General features: G+C 47.3%; 1 protein-coding gene across 1 annotated transcript; it reads left to right on the plus strand.

The window, feature by feature from the left end:
• Positions 1-116: 116 nt before the first annotated feature.
• Positions 117-18,557, plus strand: LOC118778467 (protein turtle homolog A-like). Its single transcript, XM_036530000.1, has 19 exons — positions 117-231; positions 3,876-4,022; positions 6,257-6,396; positions 7,047-7,164; positions 8,095-8,236; positions 9,880-10,025; positions 10,238-10,380; positions 11,546-11,686; positions 12,039-12,155; positions 12,341-12,491; positions 12,815-12,926; positions 13,243-13,418; positions 13,589-13,818; positions 14,225-14,309; positions 14,835-15,005; positions 15,572-15,608; positions 16,065-17,380; positions 17,999-18,253; positions 18,472-18,557. Exons 1-19 carry the CDS (start codon positions 117-119, stop codon positions 18,555-18,557), a joined length of 3,828 nt encoding a protein of 1,275 aa, XP_036385893.1.
• Positions 18,558-23,692: the final 5,135 nt, after the last annotated feature.

A 23,692-nucleotide genomic window follows, 5' to 3' on the forward strand; every position in this document is an offset into this window, starting at 1 on the left:
CGTGTGCGCGCTTCTCTTCTGCAGGTCCTGCCTATGGTGCGGAGTCATTGGTCCGTGCCAGGCTGGGCGGGGCAGCAGTGCTGGGGTGCAGCCTATCCCTGTCCCCCTCAGACAAAATGGCCCTGCCCCTTTTCCCGCAGCACGTGGTGGAGTGGGTGCGGCTAGACTTTGATGTGCCGGTCCTCATAAAGTTTGGGGTGTACGCCCCACGAGTGCACCCGAGTTACGAAGGTGAGCCCACACTACCTCCTTCATCCTCACACCAGCATAACCAATAATTTTATTTAATTGTCATAACCTGTCATAACCAAGTCATAAACTCATCATAACCTAGTCATAACCCCACTGGAACCTTGTAATTGTCATAACCTCATTTTAACCTCGCCATAATCTCATTATAGCCCACAACCTCATCCTGACTTTGTTGTAAACCCATCACGTCCTCAGTGCACCCATACTGCAATACCAGCAGCACTCTGAGCACTTGATGGAGTTCACCATCACAGGAGCGCTGTTTCATGAAACTCGGTTTGGCCAGCATGTTTAAACTCTCCTCAGCGTGAAACATACCAGGGAGTTCAGTGTCCTCTAAATCTTTATATCTCTAAATTTTACCATGCCTTTCACTCTTTTGTTCTGGCTCTCTGTGGTCGGGGTTTAAAGACAATAGTTTTGCGCTGGTAGGGCTTTGTGTCCCTTGGACAAAGAGCCTCGCTAACAATCTCAGATTGCACGGTGCAGCGTTCTCACGGTACAGCTTCAGGAGGGGAGAGTGAAGGCTGTTTGTTGACTCAACGGTCTGATCCTCCCTGCTTTGAAGAGACCATCTGCATTATTGTGTTTGTTTTTGCGAAGCAGGAAAGAGACAGGGTTCCAGGGGATCTGGCTGTTATTGGAACAACTTTAAAAGCTCTGAGTGATGATCTCTAAAAGGTGGCAGCAGAAACACAGCTGTGTGTTTAGGGTTGCCTCGTCCTGACTCCGCACTCCCACCCGCTCCACCCTGCCCAGGGTCACAACATGAAGCATTGGCAGAAAAGAGATTTACTTTTGTAAGTCATGCTGGATAATCCAATGATTAAATTTAATTATATAATTAAACTAACTATTGGGCAGTTTTAGCAGTTAATCCATTCAATATGTTTGACAGACTTTGAGATTGAACAAACATGAAGAGAGTTTGGAGATAGTTGGCCTGCCTTCTTCTGGTCGGCTCGGGCAGTTGCTGGTTTGAGGGGGTTGTATGAGGACACTGATTGCTGGGGGTTCTGGATCGTCTGGAGGCTGAGAGGCTGAGATGGTCACCTGACCTGCAGGAGCAGCAGGGAGCCTGGCGGGACTGAGGAAGCGGGGGAGAGGAGTGGGGATGGAGGGAGCGAGGGGGAGGGAAAGAGGAGGTGAACTATGCTCCTTTAACTGCACCTTTATCTAACGCCATAAACGCCATAAAATAAGTCTGAACAATATGTCTGTGTGTGCAGCTGTGCATAAGGGCGCCTTTGTGTGTGTGAGCGTGTTGGTACGATTGTGTGTATGTGAGAGTGATTTTTAAAATACACAGGAAATGCACAGGGATCATATGAGAGACAGTCAGAGGGTCAGTATTTTAATTGCGGATATATATCCGAAAAAGTTTTGTAATGCAAAATATATGAAAGATGGAATCATATGTGTCTACACCTGTCGGCATGTGGCCAGTAAATATTAGGCTGTTGTGCTGATGTCTTACAAACTGCTCTGTCTGTCACTCTGTAGCAGGACCATTGTCTGACCACAAATTCAAATGAAAAGACCTGTCTCTGTCTCTCTGTCTCTCTGTCTCTCTCTCTTCCTCCTCCTCTGTCTCCTGTCTCTCTCTCACCTACTCAATGAAAATGAGTGATTTTTTTTACATATATCATTTTTCAAATCATAACACAATTTAAAACAGCTCTGCTTTCCATCCCCACCCCCACCCCGTGTTTTGCCAACGCTGAATTTAAATCCAAACTCCCAGCGCTGGGAATTCTGGGGTCGTGTCACAGTTATGGTAACATGAGATAATTCAGTTGGTAAAAGGGCAGCTTCAGGGGAAGTGAAAGAGTTAAGTGAAACGTAATACAGTTTCCTCATGGCCATTTGCATTGTGTGGCAGCTGGTCATTGTGTGCCTGGTGTGTGTGTGTCTGTGTGAAAGAGTGTGTAAGAAAGAGAGAGAGAGCGAGAGCGTGTGTGTGTGTGTGTGAGAGAGAGTGAGAAAGAGACTGCGTGACTGTGTACATGTTTGTCAAGCTTAGGTGTGTCAGATTCCCCTCTCCGTCCCTAAAGCCGTCCAGAGGGGAGTTAATTCCATGGGCCTTTGGAAGAGCCCACAGGAAATGGGCTCCAGCAGATAAGGGGGACATTACACCTGTTATCATCTCTGCCCAGACCCGCCCTCAGCTCAGCCTGCTTCCTGATTGGCCCAGCGGGACGCTGACTCATGATGTCACAATCCCAGCACCACCCTGGTGGTTTTACTACTGTCAATAATTACTAGCTTTACAACCGATACGGCCTGGTAAAGAATGCTTACGATGGTGGTTAACTGCCAATCAAAGCCTTTTGAACTGCTTGACCCCATTCAAGAGCTACAAAAGGAAGGCTTAACTCACTTTTCCTACCTCAGTTTTGTAAATAAGTACTATGCATGTAGGATGAAAGGGAGGTATTTTATATTTTATAAGCCTTTATGGTTTTTACAAGTGTTTTTATATTTTAAATGCTATTTACTTGTATTTCTCTTTCTTATGTGCAGTAATTAAATAACACAAAATAACTCCCACCATGCTATGACTGTTAGCTTAGGCTCTGTGGGTTGAGTTTTTTATTGACTTATTGATGTTGATTTTATGTATTGATTTTTTTAACCACTTTGATGAACATCATCACATTGCTTTTCTGTTTGCCATAAACACATCCAAATTTGTTTGTCTCAAATGGATCTTGTAGATGTTGTTACATTTTTTCCTGATAATTGGGTATTGCACAAATGGATATTTGTCAGATAAGCTGCCATCTGGATGGACAGAAGTATTTTGAAGCTGAAAAAGCATTTTAAATTTCACAATGTGTCATTGCTCTGTGTGAATCATTTAGGAATAATTTTTCAGCATTGTTGTCATCACTGAAAACAACAGAATTTTACCCAGGCTGCAGGTTTCAGCTGATATCTGCAGACATTTGCTGCACTCAGATCTAATCTGACCACAACACATTTATTTAAAGCTACTGTCAAGGTGCAGCAGTACTACCATCTCAGGGTAGGTGTAGCTCTATCTTACCTCCTTTCAAAGCTGTGATATAGCGACCCTGAACCTGGCATGAATCAGACTGTTTACAAGACACAGATGGATATTGTGCCACGGCTGTGTGCTGTGGAGGGACTTTGAAACATTGATGCTGAGAGACAGAGAAAGAGGGAGGGGCCAATCGCTACTCCAAATCCCCGGTAACAATTACCAGGCAACCTGAGGATCAGATTTCAAAGCAGTCTTCAAGCTGTGTGTGCGTGTGTGCGTGTGTGAGTGAGAGAGAGAGAGAGAGGGAGACAGTGCCAGCTAATTGTGTTTGGAGGTCCACATTTTTGCATATATCATGTCAGATTGAAGCTGCATTTGAAGTTATGTTGAAATCTGAGCATCTGAACAGCTCAATAAGACTGCTCAGTGTGTGGGGGCATCCAGCCCTCAGTCCCGGCCCTGTAAGAATTCAGCTGTCTGTGTATATGTGTATACAGTTGTCTGTCACGCCTGCAAATGTGTGTGTCCAGACAGCTTTATCTGTGCCAGTTCTGAATCTGCTGCTTTAGGCCTGAACATGGCCCTGATCACCCCTCTCTCCTCTGTCTGTGCCCAGGCCGGGTGTCTCTGACGCAGGACGCCGCCCTGGTGGTGGAGGGGGTGCAGCTGGAGGACGAGGGCTGGTTCGAGTGCCGCGTCCTGCACCTGAACAGAACCCTGGGGGAGTCTCGCAACGGCACCTGGACGTACCTGTCTGTCTCAGGTGAGGATCAGGGGGAGATGTCCAGAGAGGGAGTGAGCACTTGGTATGAGGCTTCATGAACCCCGAAATGAACTTATCGATCGTGTGTTGTCAGTGGTTCACTGCTTTGAACCAATTATGGTGTTTTGTGGTAGATATTAAAGTCTTTTTATTAGTCCACATTGACCAGTGATTGACACCATGACATAACTCTACCCATAATGGAGTTTGGGAAGTCTCAGGTTTCCATCATGAGGTAGTAAACAAACAAACACACACACACACACACACACACTCACACACACACAGACTCACACACACTCACACTCACACTCACACTCACACACACACTCACACACACACTCTCTTTCTCACTCACACTCACACACACACACACACACACACACACTCACACTCACACTCACATACACACACACACACACAGACTCACACACACACACACACACTCACACACACACAGACTCACACACACTCACACTCACACACACACTCTCACTCACACTCTCACTCACACTCACACACACACACACACACACACACACACACTCTCTCTCCTCTCCCCAGGCCTGTGGCAGTGCAGGTGATATCCCCAGCATGCTTACAGAGATGCAGGGTCACTGCACTTTCACATCACTGGAGGAATTTCACCGGGTTTCAAACCCCATTCAACACCAGCCTTGCTCTTAACATGCAGCTTCCTCACTGCTATGTATTACCCCATCTTGGCTTGATTCCCGTTTCATCACACAATGAAATTTTGGCCTCAGTTTACCTCAAAAGGCCAGGAGCCGCTTGTGACTCCCCCAAGATTGACTAGCTGGTAGCAGAAAATTGTAATTCTGCATACAGGCATCTGCTAAATGACTAAATCTAATTAACAAAACAGTCATTGCTGAGTTATTGCTGCATTACCCCTGAGTGAGGTACTTCACCCCCTTTATTGCAGTTCATTTCCAGCGGCTGCACTAACTGAAGGCATCTGCTGCAGGTATAGTAGAGTGAACTGGCTGCTCCTGTGTCGTGACAGAGTTATCACAGGTGAACTTGGGCTCCTGTATCGTGACAGAGTCACTGCAGGTGAACTTGGGCTTCTGTATTGTGACAGAGTTATCACAGGTGAACTTGGGCTTCTGTGTCGTGACACTGCAGGTGAACTTGGGCTTCTGTATTGTGACAGAGTTATCACAGGTAAACTTGGGCTCCTGTGTCGTGACAGAGTTATCACAGGTGAACTTGGGCTCCTGTATCGTGACAGAGTCACTGCAGGTGAACCTCTTATTTGGCAGTGGGGCTGAAAGAGTGGGAGCACAGAAGGATTAGGAGGGATTACACGCCATGCTGTCAGAGACCACACAGCCTGGCGAGGGCGTGTCCCTGTGTGCCGAGGGGTCAAATTTCAGCCCATACCCTGGGACCAGACATGAATCACCCTCGTCACGAGGATCCGAACAAGGAAGCCACTGTGTTTGGTTTCAGGCGCAGGTGTCTGGTGACACACAGAGGGCCCAGTGTGACATAGCTGCTGCATCTTTTGAAGGAACAGGCTGATTCCAATGCAGGCCATTTCACTTTGAACATAAACGCATGGATCTGAATGCAGACGGGATCTAACCGAACCACTGAAGCCAGTGCCTTTAATCAAGCTGTCCCTGCGTTTAAATTCACTGGAAGTGGAGCCCTCACGATCAGACAGCTGCCTCTGAGTTTTACTTCTTATCTTTCTGATTGTGTTATCAGTCAGCAGTGTTTGCCTCTGTGAAGTAGTCTGCAACAGCCCTCTGTCACTCAGATGTTGAGTAATGTCTGGTGCTCTGTGTAGAAATGTGAGTTTGTAGATAATTCTCCATTCTCTGTGGCATAACATAATGTCTAAAAGCTTGATTTTCCAGGACCGTATAATATAATATAATATAATATAATATAATATGCATCAGAATGATGACTCTGTTGAGCAGCAGTGCCACAGTAGCTGGTCTGATTCCCACACGGGGCACCATTGTGCCCTTAGCCAGGCACTTAACGTGAATAGCTTCAGTAAATATCCAGCTGTGTAAACTGATAAGATGAAAAATGTCAGCGTTGTAATTCTCCCTTGATGATAAAAAATAAAAATAAAAAAAATCTAAAATAAACTATAATGGGTTTATAAGAGCTACCCCAGCTGTGTGAATACTGGGCCTAAACAGCAAAGCTTTTTTCTTTTGGATCACACATTGATCTCTCTTCCTCTACAGCTCCGCCTGTGTTCACCAAAACCCCGCCTTCTATCCTCGAAGCCCTGCAAGGCGATTCGCTGGCTCTTAAATGCAGTGCCCATGGCAACCCTCCACCAACCATAACCTGGAGAAAAGATGACGCGGCAGTTGAGCAACAGGTGAGCTCCCCTGGCCCTGTTTTACATGCATTTTAAAGCATCAGGAGGAGGAACACAGTCAATCAACACATCACTCACATGTTTAAGCAGAAACACTGCTCATAGAAAACATCAGTTATGTATAATTCACATCGCGGGATTCTTCTACTTTTGAAGTTATTTAGCAAACAATTTTTAAGTCTTTTTGTTGAAAAGAAAGAATTGCTAGTCATTTAACAAAACCTTCCCCAAGCTTAAGATGTAATTTGTGGATGTTTTTGGCTATAACTGTGGGGCTTGAATCCAGGCTCAGCCTCACACACGCAGCCCATCAGAGCGTGCTCACAGCTCCATTGCTGCAGTGTGTAGAGCATCACCTTGCTCCTGTTTCTCTGACCGCGTGCCTCTCTCTCCCCTGCCAGTGTTTTTCTCCTGTTGTCCCACTCATTTTCTTTCAAATTCAAATTGAAATTCAAATTCTGCTTCATTGGCAGTGCCTGTATGGTGCACTGCGCTTCACAAGCAGGGTCAGGAAACAGTGGGGACAGTAATTTACATAGAAATGAAAGTGTTAGTACAATCATAGTAACAATAATCTTTAAAACATGAAATAAAAAATAAAACCATAAATAACAGTTAATACAAAATTAAATCACTCTCTCATTCTCCAGGTGCTCAACGGAACTTTGACTTTAATGTCAGTTACCAGGGAGATGTCGGGCAGGTACCGATGTCTTGTGTCCAATTCAGAGGGGAACCTGACTCATGTGACACAGCTGAGGGTCAGAGGTCAGTGTCTGTCCCTGCTGCAGTGCCCTCGGTCTGTGTTCAGTAGAAAACAGACAGAATTTTTACGTAATTTTTAGGTAAAATATGTAAATATGTCAACTTAACATTTTCGGCATCTGAGCAAGTGTGAGCTGATTCGTCTAAACACTCCACATGATTCATCTAGGCCAATCACAGACAATGTGTCCCCAGTGCCTGAAGAGAAAATCAGTACACCCCATTTTGAATTTATATTAACTTATATTACATTACATTTTGTCATTTAGTAGATGCTCTTATCCAGAGCAACTTACATATTGTACAGTTTTACATGTTATCCATTTGTACAGCTGGATATTCACTGAGGCAGTTCTGGGATAAGTACCTTGCAACGTTTCAGTTATGAGCCCTGGTCCTTACTACTATGCTACACTTTTTATTTTTGTTATGATTCATTTTGTTGATGTTGTTAGTACCATTGTTACTATATTATTAATTTCATATTACTCTTGTTGAATATAAATTTTTGATTTCTATGTTAAGTAAATTCAGCATGATCATGACCATCACACTCAGATTATCAGCGGACATGTGACTGGTATTACCTCTCACAGTATAATCCCTTTTTGTCCTTTGATCAGATAAGCAGCTAAGCCTAGATCAAAATGTCATCCGAATATGACAATCAGAATGTTCCACTAAATGGTCCGGATTAGGATTCAGGATGTGCAAACTGATCCTAGATCTGCTCTTAAGGACAGAAAATGCCCAGAGTGCTTAGCCAAGGTCTTGACATCTTTCTCACAGGTCATACAGCCAGCACTGCCATCTAGTGGCATTAGTCTGAAAATGCATCTTGGTCATTTGGTGGTTGAATGTGTTGAATGTGTATTATTGTAATCAATCATTTTTCCTCACTGTACATTTCCCTGTTTCACGACCCAAAAACAGGTCCTCCAGCCATCCTCATTCCTCCAAAAGACACCTCCCTCAACATGTCCCAGGATGCACTGCTGCGTTGTCAGGCAGAAGCCTATCCCCCCAACATGACGTACATGTGGATGAAGCAGGGCAAGAACGTCTACCACACAGAGTGAGTGAAACCACCGACACTACAGCACACAGTACTGACACTACAGCACACAGGACTGACACTACAGCACACAGTACAGACACTACAGCACACAGGACTGACACTACAGCACACAGTACTGACACTACAGCACACAGTACAGACACTACAGCACACAGGACAGACACTACAGCACACAGTACTGACACTACAGCACACAGTACAGACACTACAGCACACAGTACTGACACTACAGCACACAGGACTGACACTACAGCACACAGGACTGACACTACAGCACACAGGACAGACACTACAGCACACAGTACTGACACTACAGCACACAGTACAGACACTACAGCACACAGGACTGACACTACAGCACACAGTACTGACACTACAGCACACAGGACTGACACTACAGCACACAGTACAGACACTACAGCACACAGTACAGACACTACAGCACACAGGACTGACACTACAGCACACAGTACAGACACTACAGCACACAGTACTGACACTACAGCACACAGTACAGACACTACAGCACACAGGACTGACACTACAGCACACAGGACTGACACTACAGCACGCAGTACTGATACTACAGCACACAGTACTGACACTACAGCACACAGTACAGACACTACAGCACACAGTACAGACACTACAGCACACAGGACTGACACTACAGCACACAGTACAGACACTACAGCACACAGGACTGACACTACAGCACACAGGACTGACACTACAGCACACAGGACTGACACTGCAGCACACAGTACAGACACTACAGCACACAGTACTGACACTACAGCACACAGGACTGACACTACAGCACACAGGACAGACACTACAGCACACAGTACAGACACTACAGCACACAGGACTGACACTACAGCACACAGTACTGATACTACAGCACACAGTACTGACACTACAGCACACAGTACAGACACTACAGCACACAGGACTGACACTACAGCACACAGTATTGACACTACAGCACACAGGACTGACACTACAGCACACAGTACTGACACTACAGCACACAGGACTGACACTACAGCACACAGGACTGACACTACAGCACACAGGACTGACACTACAGCACACAGTACAGACACTACAGCACACAGGACTGACACTACAGCACACAGGACAGACACTACAGCACACAGGACTGACACTACAGCACACAGTACAGACACTACAGCACACAGGACTGACACTACAGCACACAGTACTGACACTACAGCACACAGTACAGACACTACAGCACACAGGACTGACACTACAGCACACAGTACTGACACTACAGCACACAGGACTGACACTACAGCACACAGGACTGACACTACAGCACACAGTACTGACACAACAGCACACAGGACTGACACTACAGCACACAGTATAGACACTACAGCACACAGGACAGACACTACAGCACACAGCTCTGTGCGATTTGTCTAATGTTTGGATATAATTTTAAAGATAAAAGTACAGTTGTAGAGTAGATCGCTAATTTTTGTATAACATTAATGTATTAAAAGTAGTGTTAAAGGGGGAATTTGTCATTCTTTGTCGAATTGTCTACATTATCTATATGTGCCGTAAGAAATAAAGTGTCTGTCTGTGTGTCGCTTTGATTGTCACAGTTCTCTGAAGTCCCGTGTGAAGATTCTAGTGGACGGCACTCTGCTTATCCCCAGCCTCGTCCCAGAGGATTCTGGGAACTACACCTGCATGCCCTCCAATGGCTTGCTGACTCCACCCACAGCTTCTGCCTACCTTGCTGTGAAACGTAAGTGTGTGTGTGTGTGTGTGTGTGTGTGTGTGTGAGGCTGTATTGTCCTCTTGGTGTGTGTGCTGTGTTGTTTTTTTTTTATGCACCTGTCACTGTGTGTTGTATGTACCTGTTGGTGTGTGTGTTGTGTTGTCCTCTTGGTGTGTGTGCTGTGTTGGTAGGTGAGATGTTTTACGTACCTGTTACTGTGTGCTGTGTATCCCTCTCAGACCCCGCCCAGGTGGTGCAGATGCCCCCTGTTACCTACCTCCCAGCAGGTATGGGGGGTGTGATCACCTGCCCTGTGAGAGCCGAACCCCCCCTGCTCTCTGTCAGCTGGACCAAAGACGGACGCGCCTTAAACCTGGACAAGGTGAGGCGCAGCACCGCGTCGTGAGAATGGCGTGTGTGTGTACGTGTGTGTGTTATGGTCCTATACGTGTGTATGTTATGGAATCACAGGTTTTCTGTATCGTGTGCAATTGAAGGCAATATCCTCAGTTGACTTTGGTTACCTAAGAAATGTATAACAAAATATCATTGAAATGTTGAATACAGAACTGAAATGTAGATATATATTACAGTGTTCATACAACCTGACAAAACTCAGTTTCTTCCAAGGGAAGAGTTGTTCACTGAAATAAACTCAGTGAAAGTGATTAATTCTAGTCCCTCACAAATGTTATTGTGCTCTGAGCACCCTCTATACTTGACCACCATTCCAGATTCAGTTTACCCCACCCAAGTCCCAAGTCCAGCCATTGTGTGAAAAAGTCTGGTCCTGATCCAGGATCTGTGTATGCTTCTCCTGGGTTTATTGTTTATTGTTTGTTTACATTAAATTGACCATAAATAGACCTGTACATTAATGCCAGGCTCCTTTGAGATGTATGGAGCTGATCCGGGCAGTGAGGTCAGCTGTTCATACATTGTCCCTTTGGCATGCATTACGTTACTTTGGATTACATTACATGCATTTAGCAGAAGCTCTTATCCAGAGTGATTTCCGGCACAATAGAACATAAGTATAACCATTCAATTTAAATGAGCAACATTGTCATACCAGGCTAACAACACTCCCAGACCAGTGAGTGTGAGTATAACACTATTTGAGCCCTACCACAAGTTAACTTGTGCACTCCGACAGTAGCCAAGTATACTCCAATACAACAGTCCCTAGAACACTAAATCAAAATAGTTCACAATACTACATGTAAAATTAACATCAAATACTAGAGGTAGCAGGTGTTAGGGGATGGGGATAGAAGTGGAACCGAGATGCAGTCTGAAGAGGTGGGTCTTCAGTCTGTGTCGGAAGATCACCAGTGATTCCTCTGTCCTAACCTTAGTGGGGAGTTCATTCCACCACTGAGGGACCAGTACAGACAGGGATCGTGTCTGAGAGGAGCGACCCCATTGGGACAGGCAGTCAGTTTCCCTGTAGATGCAGAGCACAGTGATCTTGAGGGAACACTGTGTTGTACGGGCAGTAAGGGGTCAGAGGTCATAGGTCACGGCTGCCTCTTCTCCCTGTTCAGTTCCCTGGCTGGATGCTGACCTCAGAGGGCTCCATTTTCATCGCGGCGGCCAATGAGGATGCAGAGGGGGTGTACACCTGCACGGCCTACAACAGCTACGGCAGCATGGGCCCCTCGCAGCCCACGCAGGTGCTACTACAGGTGAGACCTGTGCAGGTGGGGCGCTCCGCCCCTGTCTGCACCTTCAGCATGGACAGAAGGGGGCTCAGGTGTGCCAAAAAGCGCACTGATTCCAAACAAGTAAAAAGGGGCTGATTTCCTCCTACACTTCTGTTTCTGTAACAGATGTTAAACAGCTGTGCTGTTGTGTGTAATGTGTTCTCTGGGTTTGTGTGTCAGCGCTGTGTTCTGTGGTTCTGTGCTGTGTGCGTCAGAGGTAGGGTTTGGGTCTGCTCTGTTCTGCTGGCATTAGTTCCCAGTCTGAACGAAATGAAAACCTCCCTGCCGTCTTTGTGCACCCCTGACCTGTAAGGCAACGCACCTCTGTTTGCAGAACCCCCCCTCGTTCAGCGTGACCCCCCGCGAGGAGTACCGCCAGGAGGCGGGGGCGGAGCTCGTCATCCCCTGCAGTTCCCAGGACAACCCCTCCCCCAACATCACCTGGAGCAAGGTGGGAAATCACAGGTGCTACGTAGAGAGAGGGAAACCCGCAGAAGAAAGCGTAACTCTCTTTCCACCTCAAGTCTCTCACAGTGACCTTAGAGCCTTTCTTTCCTTCCCTCTCTCTCCCTCTCTTTTTCTCTCTCTCTCTCTCTCTCTCTCTCTCTCTCTCTCTCTGTCTCTCTCTCTCTCCAGGTTGGCCTTGCCCCCCGCTCCCCATACATTGTGTGGACCAATGGCTCACTGGTTTTGCAGCCTCTCAGTAAGGACCACCAGGGGGCATGGGAGTGCCGTGCCACCAACCGCGTGGCCTCTGTCAGTGCCAGGACCCAGGTCTCAGTGCTGGGTAAGAGTCTGCTGCCCCCTTCTGGACGCAGAGACACAGTGTAGCATTCACCTCTATTCAACACATGGCAAGAGGGATACACACACAGGCTTGCATACACACCAACACTTACACATACTCGGATATTCAGACACACACACACACACTCACACACACACGCAAAAATTTAAAGATTTTAAAATTAAATTTAAATTTATTGATAAGACTCTTTCTCACTCTACATTCAGGACTGTTAAATAATCCAGAGTTATTCCTGTACGCCAATAACTGAATCTGCTCAGTCACTCCAACCTCCTGCCCAAATCTCTGCCCCCCTCTCTCAGGCACCACCCCCCACGCCGTGTCCTCAGTGACTGTCACTCCGGGGACGGATCAGGCCAACGTGTCCTGGGTACCCGGCTTTGACGGGGGGCACGAGCAGAGATTCACCATCTGGTCAGTGACTCTGTGACAGGCTGTCAGTCAGTCTTTGTTTCACTTTCTGTCTCTCTCTCTCTTTCCACTTCTTATCTCACTTACTCACTCTCTTTCTCAGTTCAATTTCAGTTTAATTCAGTTGGCTTTGTTGGCAGGACAAGTACTCTGTGCACTTGTGTTGCCAAGGCATGTGTTAAAATGACAAATAATATCACAAAATAATCTCCCTTTTACTCCCTCTGTACCCCCTCCCTCTCTCTCTCTCTCTCTCTCTCTCTCTCTCTTCCTCTCTCTCCCCTCTCCCCCTCTCTCCATCTTTCTCCCCCATATTCAGGCTGAAGCAGATATCCAGTCAGAAGCAGGAATGGATGTCAGTCACTGTCCCTCCCCCCAGCTCGCACCTGCTGGTCACTGGGCTGCTGCCGGACACTGGGTACCAGTTCAGCGTCCTGCCCCAGAACCAAGTGGGCACCGGGCCCTTCAGCGAGGTCGTCACCATCCGAACCCTGGGTGAGTACCAGTTCACATAGCGTGCAAGATGAACTTGACAGTTTGGCTTAGGTTTCTGTCATTTGAAACAAGCATCTGGATAAAGAAATGTTTTTCAACATCCATTTAATGATGTATTACCCTCACAGTGTTTCAAACAATCACTCACCGTCTCACAATGCCTCTAACAGATCCACCCCCAGCTGTTACTGAAGTTCCCACGCTGGCACCGCCCACATCGCTGTCAGCCAATCTCAGCACAATGGGCATTGTCCTGCAATGGGAGCTGCCCCTGCCTCAGGCTCCGCCCATCACTGGCTTTATCCTCCAATCAAGACGTGAAGGGGAGGAGGAGTGGTACATTCTTGATGGGGAGATCAGGGCCAATGAAAGTGAGATTCTGCTGCAAGGACTACTGAAGGTAAAACATAAATATAAGTCTGGCCTTTTGTACTTTGTTTTTTTCACTGTTTAATTGTTGTTCATTGTCTTGCACCATTGTACACAATCACTATCACTGTCTGTACTACCCACATGCAAGTGGTTTCTGTCGCTGTCTGTAGGCCAGTGGCACAAGAGTCTGTGTATCCAGTTATTCCTGTTTAAATGCAAGATGTGTCATGCACATCCTGTGTATATCTTGGGTCAAGTTTTACACTTTATATTAAAGTATTTTGGTTGAACTCTGAGTCTATGTTTGTGACCAGCTGAGGCTGGTATTTGTGTTAAAGTGTTATATAAAAAAAATATATATAGTGTTGTACATGAGTTCATGTGTGGGAATGTGGTCTCTCTCTCTCTGTCTCACGGCATTCCTCTCCCTGCAGGACAGCACCTATGAGCTGCGCTTGCTGTCACACAGAGATGGGCTTCTGAGTGAGCCCAGCCAGTCGGTCAACGTCTCCACCACCGGTCAGTGTCTCAGGCCCCTTTCTCTGTGTGTCTCAGAATGCTTGTGTCAGAGCTCGTTAATGAGTGAATAGTAAATGCTTTTTGTTAAATGTTAAATGTAGTGTTTTTTCATAATAATGGAAATACTGCATCTCATTTGATGTGTTGAATCAAGTACATATCCTTGTTTTCATACAGCATTTCATGCTGTATTTGCACATTGGGCATCACTCTGGATAAGAGCATCTGCTAAATGACAAAATGTAATGTAATATAAATTAATATATATTCAAAATGGGGTGTACTGATTTTCTCTTCAGGCACTGGGGACACATTGTCTGTGATTGGCCCAGATGAATCATGTTCATGAGTGTTTAGACTAATCAGCTCACATTTTTCAGATGCCTGCATGCACTCAATGTTTGCTGCTTCAGGTATAGACACGCCCATAGGCCATGAACTTCCTGGTACTGTGCTGCCTGCGTCTCTTGTGATGTCATAATGCTGTCCTGTGCTGACAGTGATGGAGCTATGATGTCATCACAGGGATGGAGGTGTTCCTGACCAGGCCCCGCCTTCTGGAGAGCGCTCCTGAGTCTCACACAGCCGGAATTCTGGGCGGAGTCGGCTTCCTGTGCGCGGCTGTCGTCCTGCTGCTGGGGCTGGCTTGCCTCGTGAGTCGAAGGAGAAGCAGGAAGCGCAGGAAGATGAGGAACGGTAAATGAACAGCTCTCCAGCATGAGGCTGTGGATACTGACTCCCGTTTTACTGGCCAGAAGAGACATAGCCAATAGATTGCATTGGAATACACAATCTAACTATCTCAAAGGCTGTTGGGCTGGACAGAGGTTGTTGCAGCCAATGATGGCACTAAACAGGCTTTATTCTGTGGATGTAGTGCTCTGCATTGTCCTGAGACAAGTACAGCCTTTCCAGAATGACTCAGATTGCATGCATAGCATGTAAGACGTGATACCCAAATTATCTGAAAACTCATCACGCATTTAATTTTAAAGGATCTGTTTAAAAAAAAAATTCTTCTAGCGAGTTTATGTTTTCCATAATTCTCAAGTCTCACGGGCCAACAGCCAGCAGATATAAAGGCATTTGAAAACCACAGGTTTCAGTAACAGTGCAGTGAAATCTAAGGTCCTCAAACCCTGTGTTAATAGAGTGACGGCTGCCATTTTGCACCGCTGCCGTCCGGCATCCACAGCTGTAGCTGGTGCGTCTCCTTAAGGCTCAGTTTGTGATGCAGTGTGCTGTTTGCCCCTCCATTTCAGATATCCCCGATGCCCCACAGAAATGCTCCTCTGCCCAGTAAGTGCCCCCCCCCTTCTCCTTTCCATAGATTCCTCAGACTTGTCCTTACCTAACCCTACTCTCCTTTCCTTCACCGCTCAGCTTCTGGAGTCTTAAAACTGTAAAGCCATTTAGCGATAGTTATATGAATTATAAACCATTTCTATGTTTTAAAGCTGTGATCGCTGTCCTTTTGATAAATTGTCATTATTTTCAAGTCTTTAAAAAGCATTTATGACTGCTCATTCTTATATTATTAATCCTTAGCACATTTCAAGTATTCATCATCTTTTCCTGTCTCCCTCCCTCCCTCTCTCTCCCTCGCTCTCTCTCCCTCCCTCCCTCTCTCTCTCTCTCTCTCTCTCTCTCTCGCTCTCTCTCTTACTCTCTCTCTCTCTCCCTCTCTCTCTCTTTCTCTCTCCCTCGCTCTCTCTCTCTCCCTCTCTCTCTCTTTCTCTCTCTCCCCCGTCTCAGAGCTGGCTCTAAGGCTGACAGCCCTGACAGTGTGTTGAAGATGAAGGCCTGCCTGCTCCACTCCATCTTCCCCAAATCCTGGTCCTTCCAGTCTGACCTCTCCTCTGTGGGCCAGGCCAGCTGTGGGGAGGCCCAGGACCAGCACACACAGCTCCTGCCCGGTGCCTCCCGCCACGCCCAGCACCGCCTGGAGTCCATCTCCAGGGGACCAGATGGCCGCTTCGTCGTCCAGCCCTACGAGGACTGCTCCGCCCCTGCCCACATTAAACACTACCCACAATGCACTGAGGATGGCAGCAGCCGCACATCCTGCACGATCTCTATGGAGACAGACTCCCTGTATTCCGAGGCAGAGGAGAAGAAGGACCTGGCTCTGGTGCTGGCCGTGGACCTCCCCAACCTCAGTAAGGGGCCCTACTCTGACGCAGACTTCCGCTCGGACAGGAGTGACTCCATTAGGGACTGCCACCGCCAGGCGGCCAGTCAACTGGGGGGCACCTTCCCGCACCAGGGCGGGACAGAGGGACGCTCCGCCTACCTGCCTCTGGAGAAGGTGACTCTGAGGTCGGACGGGAGCGCCCTGGTGTCGCAGATGGAGCACGAGAGAGAGACGGGTCACCTGAGCAGGTGTCTGAAGCTGGCGCAGGAGAGGGAGGCTCTGGAGAGGGAGCTGGAGAAGTACGAGGCCAGGCTGAGCTCGAGGGCGTGGCGGAGAGAAACAGCAGGAACAGAGGGGGGGCAGGCCATGGAGGCGGAGGGCGAAGGGCCGGGACGGGACGTCACCCCACAAGAGAATGACCCTCAGGTCGGGGCGAGGGCCTCACTGCTCCCCGACCAGAAAAGGGACTGTGATTTGGGGGACGGAATGGGACCAGTGGTGTTCCCCTCTTCCTGCACCCTAAGGGCTGGTAGCCCCATCTCCACTGTTGCCAGCCTGGTGCTAGTGCCCAGGCTCTCAGAGAAGGCCTCAGTGACCCAACAGCAGCCCTGGCTGCAGGCACCCAGAGAGGAGCACTCATGGGTCGGGATCTGCTCCCTCTCTGATGTCCCCCAGTATGCCTCCAAACCACCCCAACGCTGCCTCCCAGAGGAAGAGAAAGGGAAGGATGAAGACTGGGATGAGGAGCATAGGGAGAACTCTGCGGGATCTACCTGGCCCTACAGGAAAGCCAGGGGCAGGTGTGAAGGCAAGATCAAAGAGACTGAGAGCGTGGAAGTGCCCCCAGGTGGCAAGAGCACCCCACAGTTCCCAGAGATTGAAAAAGGGGCCGTGCAGGCTCGTTTCTGGAAGAGTGACAAGTGCCTTTCCAGCAATAGTACCTGTAGAGCCTCCCCTTCATCCCAAATAGAAAACCGAGGCAACAGCAGCAGGTCAGATTTCTACACTGGCCAATTCTCAACCAACCTGAAGCCACAGCATTCTGAAACGTCCCTCCCACAGTCGAGTTCTATTCTGAAATATCTAAGCCTACCAGGGTTTGTAGAGATGAGTGTGGATGAACCTGTGGATGAAGACGAAACTGCCATCGCATCTGGGCCTAACCTGGACCAAAGTGGGCCCAGAGAGGTTCCTGAAGCCTGGGATGTTCACTCACAGAACGAACCTGAAACCAGATCCAGCCAGAAATGCCCTGCATTGCTGGAAGAAGAGTCTGCTTCTAGCCGAGGTTTGTGTGTCAACACGGAGGAACCTGAGGGGGCAAACTGTCAGTTGGGTGCAAAGTCTGAAGCCACAGATTCATGCCTGAAGGCAGGGACTTCAGGAAGGTCTTGGCCTGACTCAGGAAAAAAGGACGGGTATGGTATTATGCACTCACAAAGCACAACACAGGAAAACCAGACAGAAAGGGGTGGCCAAAAGGAAGCTGAGATAATATTCATGGGCAAAACTCAGCGCAACAGGACCAACCCGTTATCCTCTGGGTGTCGGCAAGCGTCCTCATCCACCATGGACAAACCCCCGAGCAGCAGGCTGAGCAGAGCCGGGCCGGCTGTGGAACAGTCCAACCGGACCCTGAAGAAGTCTGCCAGCCTGGGGCCACACGGCTGGGAGCACTATGCCAGCAACAGGAACCCGGTCTCTGAAAACAGCAACAGAGGAGAGTTCCCGAACCCTTACTTTCGGGGTGGCTCGTACAGTCTGGGCCGGAGCCAGGCATCTCGGTTCTCCTCTGGACAGGATCCTTTGGGTCAGGGGTCCTTCCGCTGCCAGAATTTTCTCTCTCAGGGGACCCTCAGTCGTCCAGGGAAGCCCTCCACCAACTCATCTTCCCTCACCCCACAGCCTCATACTGTGCAGCCCCCAACGCACCCAGAGGCCACAGCTCAAACCAAACCTCCATATTCTGACCCCCGTCGAAGGCCAGCTGTTTTCTCTGACACCTCCAGGTGGCTTGTGACCCACCAGGAGACACCTGTACAGGATGGGGCCAATGCCCCACATGGATCCGCTGTGTCCGAGTGTCCCTCCAGACCTGCAAGCTCCGAAAATGACCCCTCAAAGGCCTTCCCACCCACGGTGCACAGCTGGAACCCACTCAGCCATGCCCCCTACCCACCGAGGGAGCCAATCAGCGAGGGAGGGGTGGAATGGGAGGTGGGTCGGGGGGTGGAGGAGGAGATTGGTGACTGCAGGGAGAAGGAGGAGAGGGGTAGCTACGCCAGCCAGAGCAGTGGGAGGGGCAGCCTTGGGCCTCTCTTTCGCCAGTCCCCCTCCCTCACCCCAACCGTCCCCAACCCCCCAGAACCCCTCCAGGAGAGTCAGACAGACACACAGGAATGGATGCCGGCTGACAGGTGAGTGCAACTTCTCTGACTCACAAACAAATTCTCCTGGTGGGATTCAAACTCATTACCCTGAGATCTAGAATCCAGGGCCCTAGTCACTGCTCTGTACGATGGTCCATGTTTGTGTCCCCAAACAGGAGGCGGCCCTCAGTTGATGAGAATTATGAGTGGGACTCGGTTGACTCAGTGGAGCCTGACGTCCTGAAGGGAGTGTGGATCTGTCCAACCCAGAGGGACGTCAGTAGAAACACAGGGAAGAGAACTCGCCCACACTTCAACATGGGCCACCAGGACCCCAAAGGCACAGGTGAGATGGGATAATAGTAGCACTTTGTGATATTGTCCTTGTGTGTGTGTATGAGTGTGTGTGTGTGTGTGTGTATGGGTGCTTTTTTGAAAGATGCACTCCAATGTGTAAAATTTAGTACACAACTCTCATTTTTGGCCCATTTCTTCATCTTCCATCCGTCTCTGCCTCACCCTCTGACCTTTGCTCTCTCAGGTGACCTCTGCCTATACCAGCTGAGCCCTGACTCCACCTGTACCAGAGACACCTGTCCAGACCAGGACCTGGACACCGTATTGTTCTGACAGCCCACCTGCTCAGGTTAGTTCACCTGTGTGCCTCTGTCCTTCTGGGGGTCCTGCATCAGGGCTCGTCTGTGTCTCTGCGAGGTTCCCCTCGCCTCTGTTTGCCCCTTCGTCCTCACCTCTCCTGGGAGGAGACCATCTGGTTGTTCACACGTTTGCCTTTTTTAAAAACAATCCAAAGTTTTATTCTCTTTCATCAATATTTTCGAGTTAGTGCCAAAGAGCCCTAAACAAAATAAAAATAACTATTTGACGTTATTAATTTTCCTGCCTGAAAGTGTGAGAGAATGTAAATCCCAGTATTTACTTAGACCTTGAGTTACACGCAGTGCTTGGATGGAAAAAAAAAAAACAGAATATTTGAACATGAGGTCCTGAGAGCAATTGAAAACCTGTATTTTACATGATACTTACATGCCTGTATTTCTGAGAGCCTGCTCTCCTGAGTGGATTTTCTGCCATTTGTACCTTACAAATTTGTCTGTTGCTCATGTTCTCTTCGTGTCTGTGTCTCTATGCTCCATCTCCCATTGAAGACAAGGAATGATCTGCGTACCCGCTGATGTGGCTGATCAGACCATGTTAGAATCTGTCATGCTGTTTAACTGTCTGCATGTGTTGTGTTTCTCTTCTTTTTCCCCCTCCAGTACCCGCCGTGTTTCTGAGCAGTCAAAAGGGGGAGGGACGAGGGAAGTGACTCTTCTGCACACAGGGTTGAACTGTGACTAAATGACTGGACACAGGTTGCTGCTGAGAGCTGTTGATTGGGCGGTTGGTGAGCTGGTGTCCAGGATTCCCACGCATATCCGATGGATCCACTGGCTCTACGGCGGGATCCAGTTGAGGTCTCTGCGTAACAGACTGAGAACACAAATACCCTGGAGGCACAATCAGCAAATCATCCAATCAGAGATACGCTCATCTTCTGAAGGTGTGCATTCTGCTTCTATGCTGGAATGGGAATGAAGTGTAAATGAAAATGAGATTGGACTCCTGCTTTGGCCTGCTGGGGGGGTTGGGGGGGGTCAACAGACTGGAGAATATAAACTCGAAAGGCTAGCCCTGTACTGGGGGCCCATTCAGTAATGAGAGAGCTTTTTATTAGATGAAGCTATGATGGTGTGACTGAGGCTATCAGTTACTGTCTCATGTGAACCTATCAAAGGAACTTCCTTTCCATGGCAAAGGACTATAATAGGACAAAGGACGATGATAGCTCCACCCATTTTTGGGGGTCATGAACCCTTGCTCCCCTTCCATCACTGGATGAAAGCCATGGCAGCATACAAGAAGTGATACTTTGTGGAATGTCAGTTGAGATTTAGATACTAAGAGACTTTAGAGACTTGTGCTTATCTGAACCTTTGTGTGTGTGTGTGTGTGCGTGTGTGCGTGTGTGCGTGTATGTGTGTGTGTGTGTGTGTGTGTGCCTGTGTGTGCGCCTGTGTGTGTGTGTGTGTGTGTGTGCGCGCGTGTGCGCGTGTGTATGTGTACCATGAACTGATTTTGATATTCTGCCTTTTGATTCTTACTCAAGACTAAAACTTCAGAGAGCAACAGGTCTCGAATACTGTTTGTCTTTTGACAGAAGGCATTACAGTACTAACACCCCATTCATTTTTCCCTAGTTTCTCCATTTCCATATGTCAACCTCTTTGTAGCAAAGGTTTTGAGGATGACATGTTGGAATGCTGTCATAGAAGAGGTTTTTTATTTTTCCTTTTATTGTTTATTTTATCGTTCTTAATTTTTTTTAAGTTACCAAATCAGAATTTATACAATACTTTTATGAAGGGAGTGATTTATAAAAGCTAAAAGATATATGAAGTAAATACATGTATTTCTGAAATATTCTGAATGTAATTTTTGTAATGTGTTGGCTTTGAAAACAAAAATCGGGTGTTGTACAGAGTGGTGGTGGGGGGTGGGGGGGGTCTGTTTATTGTGGAGTCTGTGGCTTTGCTTTGACTGATGCTCATGTTATTTTTATATATCTTCTTTATTAGACATTAAAGAAATTTGATCGCACTGTGCATAGTCATATTTTTTTAAATGGCAACAAAGTGCGCACAAATCGTCTTGTAATTTGTAATTAAAAATGTAATTTTTCTGGACATAAAGGAATGGAATGTGTTTGCGCAAATCAAATAAATGTTATATGTAAATTATTGATCGTACTTTCCCCTGGCTTACTTTGAAAAGAGACCGGTAAAAATCTGATTCATTTGAGCAAAGGTGCCCGTGACCACCGATTCTCCCGTCGGCCCACTCTTCATTAACCAGCAGATGGCAACAGTAGGCTATAAACGTTCTTCATTGGTCAATAATAAGCAAAATAAGTAATCTGAAATACATGACGCAGATCATGTCTATTTTTTTAAATTATCTTCATTATTCTCTTTTTACTTATGAACATGCCCCGAAATTAATTAAAGTATTTCATCACCACAGTTAGGAAACCACAGTGAATTAGGGAAAAAATGACGCAAGCATCGAAGACGCTAATATTGTACATTGTGTTCATTCCTTTATTTTCCACTGAGAGTATGTCAAAGGTGCACGAGTAAGCCTGACATAGCACAACAATCAATAGTTACGCAAGAAACATTAACGTTTCGTGCACCTTAACCCACCGACACACGCGTGCCGGAGTTCCGTACGACCTGAATATTTTGTCGGAAGGAATCGCACTTCCGTCCAACTAAGTTCAGTCAGCTCACCTGGGAACAGCATGTCTTTTCAGCGTCACAGTGACGTAGACGACGCATATACACAAGAAAGGCATTAACCCAGGCGCAAAGGAATTTAATGCGGTGCGGTCGAACATGCGATAATTACAGGTAAATTAAATATCCCCCGTCCTCAGATGTATACAATGCATAGCATAGCCTGGGGGTGTTCTGACTGTTCTGTCTCACCTAAATATTTTATGTTAAGGAATCACACAGTATTTGCCAAATAAATTCAGATATGTTCAGCCAGTTCAACTGCAGACCTGGGGTCAGCACATGCTTGTGAGTGTGACAGTGAAGCAGACGAATACAGACAACACCCAAGCGCGCAGGAATTGGAACCTCTTTCATTTTAATTTTATGCGGTTGAACCTGCGGTAGTAAGTGGTAAAGTAAATATCCCCCGTCCTCGAATGTATGCAGTGCCTGACATAGCCTGGGGGTGCTCTGGCTGTTTTATTTGACCAAAAATATTTTGTGGTAAGGAATCAAATAGTATCTGTGAAATAAATTCAGCCTACACAGCCACAGACCTGGCGCCAAGGAGACCAGGAGGCGCCAAGTTTAAATCAATCTTATTTTAACCTGATGCAAAAAAAGCATGTGATAATTAGGGGTAAAAAAGTGCGTGGCAGGGGGCAGGGACTGGTTGTTCCCTTGTGCACTGATTTTCTGGGAGAAAAAAAAAACAACAAAAACAGGCAGGCACATTGTTCTGTGTGTTGGTACAGTCTGTGTACACAACTCAAGGTAAGATGGCAGAAATTCAGGGAACAGAACATTCACATTCCATGTGGGTGTGGCTGCAATTGCCTGGGGGCAAAACACAGGCTGAACTGTACTCAGCACCGTGGAGTAGCTGGTTAAAGACTTGGACTTGTAATTTGTACATATTACAACTGCCTGGAGTGACTGTGGGCTTGTGCCCCTGTTTGGGTTGCTTTATGTTAGCTCCTTTAGTAAGCAGCCAGTCGTGTGGGCTACATTACATTGTTGTCATTTAGCAGATGCTGTTATCCAGAGCAACTTACATAGGTTACAATTTTTACATGCTATCCAGTATGCTATTTAAACAGCTGGATATTTACTCAGGCAGTTCTGGGTTAAGTACCTTGCCCAAGGGTGCAGCAGCAGGGCCCCAGAGGGAACCAGCAACCTTACGTGCTCCTCACCACTGTGCTACATTAATTTAATTGTTGTACAGTGTACATGTGTACACTGATCAAATGAAAAGGGGGTTTGGCTGCCTTTTCCCTTCCTCCTACGCTGCTGTTCAAACAGGTGGGCAGTGGCAGTGATGACTCTGTACTGGTCAGCACTGTGATGTCATACAGGAAGGAATGTTGGTGCCCTTAGTGTGGGCAGTGGATCTGACACATCACTGCTACACTCTGCAACTCTCAATTCCTCATTAACTGCTTGTGTTCTCTCTCTATTAACGATGGACCATTGTGTACCAAGAGGAGCAAACATAAGATATCATTTAATCGTTAATATAACAGAGGTTACTAGCCTTCA

The sequence above is a fragment of the Megalops cyprinoides genome, chromosome 5 (assembly GCF_013368585.1).
Source record: "Megalops cyprinoides isolate fMegCyp1 chromosome 5, fMegCyp1.pri, whole genome shotgun sequence".
Lineage (NCBI taxonomy): Eukaryota > Metazoa > Chordata > Actinopteri > Elopiformes > Megalopidae > Megalops > Megalops cyprinoides.